Source organism: Ovis aries, chromosome X (genome assembly GCF_016772045.2).
Source record: "Ovis aries strain OAR_USU_Benz2616 breed Rambouillet chromosome X, ARS-UI_Ramb_v3.0, whole genome shotgun sequence".
Taxonomy (NCBI): Eukaryota; Metazoa; Chordata; class Mammalia; order Artiodactyla; family Bovidae; genus Ovis; species Ovis aries.
This window is the reverse complement of record NC_056080.1, coordinates 115,749,678-115,762,834: the sequence shown is the minus strand read 5'-3', so window position 1 is coordinate 115,762,834 and position 13,157 is coordinate 115,749,678. Positions and strand designations below refer to the sequence as shown.

Sequence of the window (13,157 nt, the reverse complement as noted above, 5' to 3'; positions counted from 1 at the left end):
AATGAGTCAACACTTTGTATGAGGTGGCCAAAGTACTGGAGTTTCAGCTTAGCATCAGTCCTTCCAAAGAAATCCCAGGGCTGATCTCCTTCAGAATGGACTGGTTGGATCTCCTTTCAGTCCAAGGGACTCTCAAGAGTCTTCTCCAACATCACAGTTCAAAAGCATCAATTCTTCAGCACTCAGCTTTCTTCACAGTCCAACTCTCACATCCACACATGACCACTGGAAAAACCAAATGAAATTAAGGATGCAATGTTTAAAATATATATTGGAATTAACATTATACCAGTTGTTCCTACAGCATTTTTACTAGCAATCTCCCCTTCTCCACTCATGGCAAAGAATAATCCATGTTGTCCTCACTAAAAAACAAAAAGTTACTGGATTTCCATGATGTCTGGGAAGAGATATAGGTGTAATTCTATGCTGTGCAATTTGATGGTGAGACTAAGGTGCTAACAGATGACAGTAGTGGAGATAATAAGTTCCTAGGAATTACCCTTTTATGAGGAGCCTTTCCAGTTTTGTCTGCCACATAAATCTTTGATCGAGGGGAATTACTAAAGAACAGTAGTATAGCTGTTGCCAACAGCACTCAACAGGGCTTATTATATTCAAGAATCTGAGTCTATATCATAATTTTCTACCCCTGCTATGCTGGAAAGCGGTGATTTAAGACTCAAGCCATTTTTAAAAACAAATCAGTTTATCCTTAAATATATGTAGCAAGTAGCCTTTCATTGTTGAAGGGTCCCAGAGTGAAAAAATACATTTAATGTCATCTGTGTAGCATTCTAATCTCTTTTCAAAATTGGCTCTTATCAAACTCCCTGTTTCTTCCTGGGTTCTGGGTCTTCCTACTCTTTGCCCTGCTTTTGCTGTATATGGGGACATGCCTGAAAAATCATAGTGGATTTCAAGTGATTATATTAAAAATGAGTTAAGTAATTAAATCTATGTCCTGCTGATGACAAACAATAGCTTATGAGACAAGACAAGAATTGGCATTGCTCTTTCCATCAAAGCATTGCCTCCTAGGAACCTTTGTAAAAGTGCCAAAGTACCTGCTCTCTTACTCTCAAGTTGAAGACCAGGTTATTAGAAACCCAGAGAATATTCTGCTACTCACTTGACTAATAGGGAAAAAAGAAAAATATATATTCCCTACATATTAAAGGAAACAATAGTTTCTATTGGGGAACTACTCCTGTTTCCTTGTAGAGAGGCAAGCATCTGAATAGATTCTGAAGCATCCTGCATGGGATGAAGTAATTCTTCAGTGTTCTTTATGGGATGAGCTGAAAAGTGTCAACCACAGTAGCCATAAAGGGAGGAACACTTCCCTCAGATTGGCTTCAACTGCAGAAGATAGTATGGAAAGAATGTGAAAGAAAGAACATCTGCTTCTGGTCTGCCCTTTTAGCATTGAAATGAAATTCACCAGCGTACAATGAACCATTTTGTAGTTTGCAGTTCAGTAGCATTTAGCGCAGTCTTAATATTACGCTCCAACCACCTGTCTCTAGTTTCAAAACATTTTTATCTTCCCAGGAAAATCTCCGTCTCCTCCCAGGAATCACTCTTCACCCCCTCCCTCACCCCGCTGGTGACCACTAATCTGCTTTCCGTCTATGGATTTGCCTCTTCTGGATGTGTCATAAAAAAGATGAATGCAAGATGTGACCTTTTGTGTCTGGCTTCTTTTACTTAGCATAATATTTAGAGGTTCATTCAAGTTGTAACTTAGATCAGAACTTCATTCCTTTTTCATGGCTGAATGATATTCCATGGTATGGCTATGCCAAAATTTGTATGTTTGGGTTGTTTCCACATTTTGGCTATTATAAACAGAGCTGTTGTAAACAGTTATGAGCAAGTTTCGGTATGGGCATGGTTTTGTTTACCTTGGATAAATACCTAAGAGGGGAATTGCTGAGTCACAGAGTAATTCTGTTAACTTTGAGAAACCACCAAATTGTCGTCCCCTTTACCTTCCCACCAGCACCTCTGATTGGCACTTGTGTTTGGGGCTTCTTCTTAGAACCTAGTAATGTGGCATCCTAGTGAATGTGAAATGGTGTCACATTGTGGTTTTGCTTTCTATTTCCTTAATGATTCACGATTTTGAATAGCTTTTCATGTCTTTGTTGGCGGTTTTCATATAGTCTCTGGAGAGATGTCTATTCAAGTCCTTTGCTCACTTTTAAATTGGGTTGTTTGTCATTTTGTTGTTGAACTATGAGAGTTCCTTATATTTTTTTGGATAAGAAAACATCAGATATGTGATTTGCAAATATTTTCTCCTGTTCTGTATGGTGTCTTTTCACATTTGAGATAATGTTCTTTGCATAGTACATTCCCTTTTCTGAGCGTGTAGAAGAATATATTTTTTGGAAGTGTCTGTGAGCTTGTTATAAAAGCATTCCCCACTCAGGCTTTTGCCGTTATTTTTGTGTCTGCATTTTACTTTCCTCACTTAAAGTTTGCATGATCATTTATTCCCATCTTTCCACCTTAGGGCTCAAGCAAAGCATTTTGCTTCCTTTTCAGTTACAACAATTCAGACATAAGAAAAAAGTAGTCAATAACGCAGTAGTTTTAATGTATATGCTGCCATTGATATATGAATGACATGAAGCATGATATTTAGAATTACAGTGTTATTTGACCATTTTAAGCTCTACCCTCTCACCTAAAGTTGTTAAGGCATTTTTTCTGTGACCATGGGCAAAGGGAGTGTGAGTGACCCACCAAGACCATTTTGAAAAGGAAACGGTATTGCTTTTTTCCCCTTATGCATTTATTGTAGACATTTCATAACTAACCAAAAAATAAAGCTAATTTGTTAATTCTCATATTTTCAGAAACTTAAGTTTATAGAACTCTTCATGGAACTTACACAAAAATTTTGGAGGTTATGCACGCAAAGAAAAGACTTTCAGGCACCTTCTTCAGAGTTGCCTTTTATGGCCCAGTAAGTATACTGTAGTTCATCAAGTTGCTTTCCTTTTTAAACATTCACCTTGAATTATTAGGTTACCATAGCAGCAGCTACTGGTTCTAGGGTTCTGTCTGGGTAAAGCACCTGTCCCAACAGCAGGTGTGACCCTTTTCTCATGTAATGTTCACTTTGGTTTCTATATTTAGTCCCCGAGGGCAGAGCACAGCATATAAGATTTGAACGTTTCCTTCAGTTTCATTTTCAGTCAGGCTTCTTAAATGTTTCATTAATACCCAGTACTGAAAGTTTTCAAATAAAAATCAGGTAAGTATGCAAGTGATGAAAAATGAAGTGTGAAAACCTTTAGGCCAATGATATGCTCATATGACGGTTAGTTTGAAAGTTCTCATTTATTTCAGCTACAATATATGCATGTGGCTTCTAGAACTATTGTTTAAAATCTATTTCAACTACATTATTTCTGATTACTTAGTAGATGTTCTCTAAATGCTGCATTTGCTTATAATGCTTGTAATGTACTGTATGTTTAACTTTATAATAGTCTTTTTTTGAAGAAGGGGATGGAAAGGAGTACATCTATAAAGAGCTTACTGGCCTCTCAGAGGTGTCCCTGAGACTTGTTAAACTTTATGGTGAAAAATTTGGTACAGAGAATGTCAAAATAATTCAGGATTCAGACGAAGTAACTTGCCCTGCATTTTGAAATCAGTATTTATTAGTTTCAGATGTGGCACATTGCTTCTGATTTTTTCCTTTTTTAACTGGTGGAGGAGAGGCATGGGAAATAGAGTCTTTCCAGATCCTAAAAGAAAGGACAGGGGCTTTGGAATCGGAGAGAAGGATTCAGATCTCCATTCTCTGCCACTTACTAGCTGTGTGACCATGGGGAATATACTTAACCTCTCTGGGCCTCATTGTTCTCGTTAGTAAAATTAACTTAATAATAGTGCCTTCCTCATAGAGTTGTTGCATGAATTCAGTTCAGCTCAGTCGTAACCTACTCTTTGCGACCCCATGGAGTGCACCACGCCAGGCTTCCTTGTTCCTCATCAACTCCCGGAGCTTGCTCAAACTCATGTCCATTGAGTTGGTGCTGCCATTCAAGATTCTCATCCATTGTTATCCCCTTCTCCTCCTGCCTTCAATCTTTCCCAGCATCACGGCCTTTGCCAGTGAGTCAGTTCTTCGCATCAGGTGGCCAAAGATTTGGAGTTTCAGCTTCAGCATCAGTCCTTCCAATGAATATTCAGGGTTGATTTCCTTTAGGATGGACTTATTGGATCTCCTTGCAGTCCAAGGGACTCTCAAGAGTCTTCTCCACCACCACAGTTCAAAAGCATCAACTGTTCTGTGCTCAGCTTTCTTTATAGTCCAACTCTCATATCTATACATGACTACTGGAAAAACCATAGCTTTGACCAAATGGACCTTTGTCAGCAAAGTAATGTCTCTGCTTTTTAATATGCTGTCTAGGTTGGTCATAGCTTTTCTTCCAGTGGAGCAAGCATCTTTTAATTTCATGGCTGCAGTCACCATCTGCAGGGATTTTGGACCCCAAGAAAATAAAGCCTGTCACTGTTTCCATTGTTTCCCATCAATTTGCCATGAAGTAGTGGGACAGGATGCCATGATCTTCATTTTTTGAATATTGAGTTTTAAGCCAACTTTATCACTTTCCTCTTTCGCTTTCATCAAGAGCTCTTTAGTTCCTCTTCACTGTCTGTCATAAGGGTGGTGTCCTCTGCATACCTGAGGTTACTGATATTTCTCCTGGAAATCTTCATTCCAGCTTGTGCTTCATCCAGTCTGACATTTTGCATGATGTACTCTGCATATCAGTTAAATAAGCAGGGTGACAATGTACATCCTTGATAGTTGTAGGGATTAAATTATTCAGTGTATGGAAAGTGATTAGAGTTCCTGATATATAGGAAGGCATTTGATAATAACATAGAAACTACCGTGCTCAATAGAAGTTAGCCATTATTGTTAATGTTGTTGTGCCGCATGAGTGTCAATTTCATACTTTATGATTAAAAACATCTCAGGTGGGACTTCTCTGGTGGTCTAGTGGGCAAGAGTTTGCCTGCCAATGATGGAGACACAGGTTTGATCCCTGGTCCAGGAGGATTCCACATGCTGTGGGGAACCTAAACCTGTGCGCCAAGCTACTGTGCCTGCGCTCTGGATCCTGGACACCACAACTAGAGAGTACTCCCAGCTCACGACAACTAGAGAAAGCCCACACACCGCAGCAAAGAAGATCAAATGCAGCCAAAAATAAAAATAAATAAATGTGATTTTAAAAGAAAAATCATCTTATGACACACCATTCACTCTTAAGATAGCCTTAGTTCAGTAGTTACATTTGCAGTGATGTAGGTTTAGGAGAGATGCCTTGATCTAAAGATGATCCATCCCACTAGACCCTGCCAAGGCAAGGATGAGAAAGGTTCCAGCAAGAGAGGCTGTTTCTTAGAAACGCATAGTTCCAGATAGAATTGCGGAAGAGCACAATGGGAATGACTGATTGTCCTTAGTCACCATGGGCATGTTCAGGATGAGAGCTGATTTTTAAGGTAGGAAAGACCTTTAATACAGTGCAAGATCTGCCGGCCCCAGAAATACGTACCGAGTGACTGTGATGTGCATGGTGCTCTGCAAAACAGTTGCAGCATTGCCAGAGTGAAAAGCCCTTGGTGATGGTAAAGACACTTCATTTTCTACCATGAAAATGATCTCTTCACTTTGTAAATTTAGCTACAACTTATGGAGATGATTTTACCTTGAACATATGCCTTGGACATTTAAAAGTAGGTATACTGACAGGCGCAGAATTCATGAATATTTGACAAAACCTCTCTGCTTCTTATCAGTTTCCGCCTTCTGTGTTGTTTTATTGAATTAAGACCATAGAGAAATTTCTCTTTTGTAGCCAGCAAGTTTTAGGCTTGCTACCACACTACTGATACTACAAATGGAAAGTTATTAGAAAGCCAGGCTTGCAGAAAAACATGCAGTTTTCTACATTATGCTGCCTCTGAAAACCTGGCCAACAGGCACTAATGAGAAACCACCATCGGGCAGCTGGACTCCTGACCCTCTTTGTAAACACAATATTTCAGTCACTCTTCATAGGCAACAGAGAAAAGAAGCAGTTGCTACTTATAAAATCCTTCTTCTTTCTTAATGTGTGAAATTAAAAATTTAAAACACTCTTTCACTTGCCAAAGAACAAAATCTGCTTAAGGGCACAAACAGGTTAAAGAACAGTGGGCAATATTTTCCAATATTTTAAACGTATGTTTTGTTGGACCCAATACTTTTGCATTTAAGATTTTATCTTGTAAATGTACACAAAGATGTACATTTAAGATGTTTATTGCTATAAGATTTATATAACAAAAACCTGGAAACAATCTGTGTCCATACTGTTAAGGAAATGGTACTACCCTCACAATGGATATAGGTAAACTACTTAAAAATTTTATAAGGATTGATACGAACCAACCAAGATACATTCTTGAGAGAAAAAGGTGAGATGCAGACATTATGGGCAGGATGATTACATTTGTGAAAACTGATATTTACATACACTCACTTGTGTATGCTTAGGAAATTTCTGGAATGATACAAAGTTGTTTTTTAATTTACTTATTTTAATAGGAGGATAATTACTTTACAATATTGTGAGGTTTTTTTTTTTCTATACCTCAGTATGAATCAGCCATAGATGGAATGATACAAAAGTGTTAATAGTTATCCCTAAGGAGATAGACTAGAGTCTTAGGGAGAAGAAAAACATTTATTTTTCAAGTGTACCCTCATGTACTTCTTGAATGTTTTACCATATACTTTATTTTTATAAGGTTAAAATCAGTCTTGACCTCTTTTTCATTTCTTTTCTATGTTTTCTCTTAGGCAGATAATTATCTTCAACTATTTCCTTAGGTTTCTCTGGAGAAATCTATATATTTAATGGGAAAGAAAAGAAAGAATTTTTGAATATAAGCTTTTTGGAGAAGTTTTAAAAGCTGCTAAGAAAATTTCTATCCCTTGTCACAGGATTGAATACAGTGTTTGCTATGGGTTTTCCACAGTGGCCCTTGGTCAGATTGTAGTCATTTCCTTGTATTCCCAGTCTGTTGAGTGTTTTCATTATGAAAAGGTGTTAATTTTGTCAAATGCATTTTCTGCATTGATAGAGATGATCGTGGTTTGTTTCTTTTTCCTTCATTCTGTTAATGCAGTGTATTGCTTCTTTTGTTGTAGAGCGTGGGCTCTAGAGTACATGGGTTCAGTACTTGTGGTACAGGGGCTTTTTCAGTTGTGGTGCCCTGGCTTAGTCGTCCTGCAGCGAGATCTTAGTTCCCCTACCAGTGATTGAACCCACGTCCCCTGCAATGGATGGAGGATTCTTAACAACTGGACCACCAGGCAAGTTCTGTAGACCAATAATATTTTAATGTAAAGTCTCTTAAATCATGTGGCAATCAAAAAAGAGAAATATGTTGCTATTGTTATGATAATACTAGATTTTATAATTACCCATGGATTTACCTTTACCAAGACCTTCATACAGGTTTGAATTACTGTCTGATGTTCTTTCATTGTGACCAGCAGGACTCCCTTTGGTGTTTCATATGGGGCAAGCCTAGTGGTGTAAAAGCTGGCTTAAAACTCAGCATTCAAAGAATGAAGATCATGGCATCCCGTCTCACTACTTCATGGCAAATTGATGGGAAAACAATGGAAACAGTGACAGGCTTCATTTTCCTGGGCTCCAAAATCACTGCAGATGGTGACTGCAGCCATGAAATTAAAAGATGCTTCCTCACTGGAAGAAAATCTATGACTAACCTAGACAGCATATTAAAAAGCAGAGACATTACTTTGCTGACAAAGGTCCATCTAGTCAAAGCTATGGTTTTTCCAGTAGTCGTGTATGGATTTGAGAGTTGGACTATAAAGAAAGCTGAGCACAGAACAATTGATGCTTTTGAACTGTGGTGCTGGAGAAGACTCTTGAGAGTCCCTTGAACTGCAAGGAGATCCAACCAGTCCATCCTAAAGGAAATCAACCCTGAATATTCATTGGAAGGACGGATGCTGAAGCCGAAACTGCAATACTTTGGCCACCTGATGCGAAGAACTGACTCATTGGCAAAGGTCCTGATGCTGGGAAAGATTGAAGGCAGGAGGAGAAGGGGATGACAAGGATGAGATGGTTGGATGGCATCACCGACTCAGTGGACATAAGTTTGAGCAAGCTCCGGGAGTTGGTGAGGAACAGGGGGCCTGGCATGGTGCATTCCATGGGGTCGCAAAGGTTAGGACACGACTAAGTAACTGAAGTGAACTGAGTGTTAATGAACTCCTTCAGCTTTTCTTTATCTGGGAATGTCTTAATTTCTCCCTCACTATTAAGGACAGCTTTGCCAGATATAGAATTCTTGGTTAATAGATTTGTTTTTTCTTTAAAGTCCACTGCCTCCTGACCTCCAAAGTTTTGATGAGAAATCCAACCCTTTTACTCAGGATCCCTTGTATGTGACAAGTCTTTGTCTCTCACTTCTTGCAAAATTCTCTCTTTGCCATAGTAAAGTAATTAGCCTTCAATTAAAAAACATTAATTTTTAAAAAAGAAAAAAATTCTCTCTTTGGCTTTGACTTTTGACATTTGATTTTCATAAGTCTCAGCATGGATCTGTTTGAGTTACCCTGCTTGGAGTTTGTTGACTTTTGTGTCTTTCATAAGATTTGAGTTTTCACCCATTATTTCTTCAGATAGTCTCCCTGCCCCTTTATCTCTCTTTTCTCCTTCAAAGACTCCCATAGTGTGCATGTTCACCTGCTGGATGATATTCCTCAGGTTCCATAGCCTCTGTCCTCTTCAATTTTTTTCCTTTGTGTTCCTCTGATCCATCATTGACATTATCTTATCTTCACATTGGCTACACCCACTGAAATGTGTCTTTGAATCCCTCTGGTGATGTTTCATTTCAGTTATTGTATTTTTCAGCTCTGAAAAAAAAGGTCTGGGTTTCCTTTTAGATTTTCTAGCTTTTTATAGATATCAGCATTTTGTTGATACATAATTTCCTTGACTTTTCCCACCACTTCTTTTAGTTGTTTGATCATGAATACTGTTGTTTTAATCTCTTTTTCTAGGGGATCTGCTATCACTTTTTTCTGTGATAATGTCTATTGGTTTATTTTTCTGTTTTGAATGGGCCATACTTTCCTATTTCTTTGTATGCCTTGCAATTTTTTTGTTGTTGAAAACTGGACATTGAATTTAATATTGTGATCTCTCTGGAAATCAGATTCTGTCCCTGTCCCAGAGTTTCCTGGGTTTTGTTTTTGTTTTTAATTGTTGTAAGCTGTGTCTGTCCCAAGAATCAGCCTGAGGTGTAAATTTGGGGTCTTCTCTAATCTTTTCTGAGCCTGTGCCTTCCCCTGAGCATTCACAGTGACTTTCTAGTCACCCTCATTTATGCAGTTACCTTTGAACAGTCTAGTATTGGATGTCCAGCTCCTAAGAGGTGATGGAGAGGAAGATGAAGAGGAGAGGAGAGGAAAGGTGCTGGTCTGTTAAATCCCCTGAAAATCACTTTAGGCAGAGGGGGAGGGCATTGCAACAAAGGGAAGAGGTGGTATAAAAATGGCCACAGCCTCCTTGACTGTCCCCCTGTGATCAGAAGCAGCAGTCAGCAGTCATAGCACAGATTCACAATATTTGGAAGACAGGGTCTTTGTTCATCCTGGCTCCTACAAGCTGTTCTAGGAATATGCACACAGCTATCTGCCGTAGTACCTCAGGGATGAGGTACGGGTTGCTGCCATTGTGCCCAGAGTTAAAACTGAACAAACTGAAAATTAAGGTAATTTTCTGTCCAAATCTTCCCATGGAAGTTGCAAGTCTTCAACAGACTCCAGAGTCCCAAAATTGTTCCATCAGATAGGTAATGATGGTGTAACTATTGTCTATATAAGGAGATAGATGTCTGATGCTCTGCCATCTTCTGAGAATCCTCTCTGTAATAGGTATTTTTTGAGGTGGAATTCAAATGTTCAGTTAGCCATTTTAATATATGGGGAACACGTGTACAACTGTGGTGGATTCAAGTCAGTGCATGGCAAAACCAGTACAGTATTGTAAAGAAATTAACCTCCAATTAAAATAAATAAATTGATATTTAAAAAATTTTAAAAATAAAAATACATAAAGATTTAAAAAAAGAAATTGAATGTAACATAAAAGCAAATAAAAGTAAAATTTTTAAAAAAGCAAATGATAAAGCAATGCTCAGCATGATCTCCGGTTTGTAAATAAATATGTATGCATAGAAAAAAAGATTACAAGGAAATATATGAGAATGTAAATGATGGTCATTGCTGAGTGGTAGCATTGCAGTTTTTTCTGTCTACATTTCTATAATCTCCAAATAGGCTTCTGTAACTTCTTAATAATCAGAAGGAAATAATCCATGAAGAAAGAGCAAAGACCTCTTCCAAGTGTGTATTTATCTCACAGTGTATTCAATGACTGTTCCTCAGTTGATCTCAGAGGTGTTAGTAGCTTACCTGTTCCCCATTTTCCCTTCTGTTGAATAAAAACCAAAACTTTCTTACTTTCTAGGTAAATGTCAAAGAGTTTGACCCCAAATATGCTCATATCCAAGTCACTTATGTGAAGCCCTACTTTGATGATAAAGAACTCACAGAAAGAAAAACTGAGTTTGAAAGAAACCATAATATCAATAGATTTGTTTTTGAGGCTCCTTATACATTGTCAGGCAAAAAGTAAAGTTGTATGGAGGAACAGTGCAAAGGCCGTACAATCTTGACTAGTAAGTAGGACTTGGCATAACTTCTTTGTTTGACATGATCTTTTTTGACACATACAAGCAGCAGCTGGTCAGTAGGAAAACGTAATTGAAATTTTAATCGTTTATTGTCCCGCTGTTCAGTCACTCACTTATGCAAACATGCTAAGTTATAAACCATTCCTTTGCCATATGTAATTATGTAATTCATGCTTAGTCTGAGTCGTCTCAGAGAGAATTTCTCCTTCAGTCCTGAAGTAATAAGGGACCTATTTGGTCTCAAAGCGATTTTCCAGAGAAAATATGAGGAGAATTAAGCACAATAGATTTTTTTTTAAATTTAGCTGTTTGATTTACTATCTTACAAACTCATCTGTCAATCTTAATCTTTCATAGCTTCAAACTCATTTCCATATGTGAAGAAGAGGATTTCTATAAACTATGAACAGCAGATTCATTTAAAGCCAATTGATGTTGCCACGGATAAAATAAAGCTGCAGAGCTGCAAAAGCTTTGCTCTTCTGCTGACATGGACATGATTCAGCTCCTACTTAAATTGCAGGGCTGTGTTTGAGTGCAGGTATGTTGGTTGCTAACCTGTATTAAATGTTTCTTGTTGTTCCTCTTGCTTTCATAAGGGCACAGAACAAGCACTAATTGTAATTGTCTTAAACTCTGACTGGGTGCAAAAACCTCTACATTTTTTATTAATCTAATAAAGACATTATGTTCAGTTTCTATAAATTTTGTGTTATGTCAGAGAACTTTAACGTAAATTCCTCCGACTAGAGCCAAGTCCTATATTTAGATAGCAGAAAGTGTTAACTACCTTGTTAGAGTATAAATTTTGCAGATGATTTGCTTTAGTTAATCTTTTTCAAATAAATTTATATTAAGATAGAAAATGTGTTTCTCAGGTATGGATCTTTAATATAGTATTCTTTTTAAAAAGAGAAATGCAAAAATTACTTTTTAATTACATTCTGACAACTCTCATTTTTCTCCTTTTGTAATTTAGGTAAATGCAGGTCCATTAGCATATGCCAGGGCTGTGTTAAATGACAGTCAAACTAGCAAGTATCCACCGAAAAAAGTAAATGAGTTGGAAGACATGTTTAGGTAAGTGCTTTGTAGTTTTCAGTTCAGATCACTATTTTTTTTTAACTCCATTGTCTTCTTAAGTGAAACCAAAATATTCACCAAATAATGTCCCTCTAAAAAATTATTGGTTCCCTTTATAACGTTTAAGTTACCTTCTAATGGTATTTTAGGTAGTGAGGAAATGTGTGATCTCATACCCTTTCTTTTTCTCTTCTTCTTCTAGGGCCCCTATAATTCGAATATTGGTGTGTTTAATATTGTCCCAGAGGTCTCTGAGACTTTCCTCAGTTCTTTTTATTCTTTTTACTTTATTGTGCTTTCAGCAGTTATTAACACCATTTTATCTTCCAGCTCACTCATCCATTCTTCTGCTTCAGATATCCTGCTATTGATTCCTTCTAGAGTATTTTTAATTTCAGTAATTGTATTGTCTCTGTATATTTATTCTTTAATTCTTCTAGGTCTTTGTTAATTGATTCTTGTGTTTTCTCCATTCTGTTTTCAAGGTTTTTGATCATCTTTACTATCATCATTCTGAATTCTTTTTCAGGTAGTTTGCCTATTTCTTCTTCATTTATTTGGACTTCTGTTGTTTCTAGTTTGTTCCTTCATTTGTGTAGTATTTCTCTGCCTTTTCATTATTTTTTAAAAGTTATTGTGTTTGAGGTCTCCTTTTCCCAGGCTTCAAGGTTGAACTCTTTCTTCCTTTTGGTTTCTGCCCTCCTAAGGTTGGTCCAGTGGATTGTGTAAGCTTCCTATAGGGTGAGACTTATGCTGAGTTTTTTTTTCTTCTGTTGGGCAGGGCTAGTGAGGTGGTAATCTTGTCTGTTGATGACTGGGTTTGTATTTTTGTCTTTGTTGTTTGGATGAGGCATCTTGCACCGGGTACTACTGGTGGTTGGGTGATGCTGGGTCTTGTATTCAAGTGGTTTCTTTTGTGAGAGTTCTCTCTATTTGATACTCTCTAGTGTTAGGAATTCTCTGATAATCTAGGGTCTTGGAGTCAGTGCTCCCATTCCAAAGGCTCAGGGCTTGATCTCTGGCCAGGAACAAAGATTCCACAAGTGGTTTGTTATGGCATTAAGTGAGATTAAAATAAATACCCAAACAGGAGAAACCAAAGATGAACCCCAGACAAATGGCAGTTACAAAATCAGACAAATAATAATTAAACTAATGGAATATACACATACACATAGAAGAAGAAGAAGTGAAGTTGCTCAGTCTTCTCCGAGTGTTTGCGACCCCATGGACTGTAGCGC

At 37.7% G+C, this 13,157-nt stretch overlaps 1 protein-coding gene across 1 annotated transcript in view; it reads left to right on the top strand.

Annotated features, from left to right (window-relative positions):
• The window catches only part of LOC114111326 (dedicator of cytokinesis protein 10-like), an 87,879-nt gene that overhangs the window by 57,441 nt on the left and 17,281 nt on the right, over positions 1-13,157 (top strand). The window contains exons 10-14 of the mRNA XM_060407994.1: positions 2,868-2,977; positions 7,238-7,402; positions 7,589-8,247; positions 11,191-11,374; positions 11,813-11,913. Coding sequence (XP_060263977.1) covers positions 2,868-2,977; positions 7,238-7,352 — 225 coding nt within the window. The 3' untranslated portion in view covers positions 7,353-7,402; positions 7,589-8,247; positions 11,191-11,374; positions 11,813-11,913. The remainder of the gene's footprint in view (positions 1-2,867; positions 2,978-7,237; positions 7,403-7,588; positions 8,248-11,190; positions 11,375-11,812; positions 11,914-13,157) is intronic.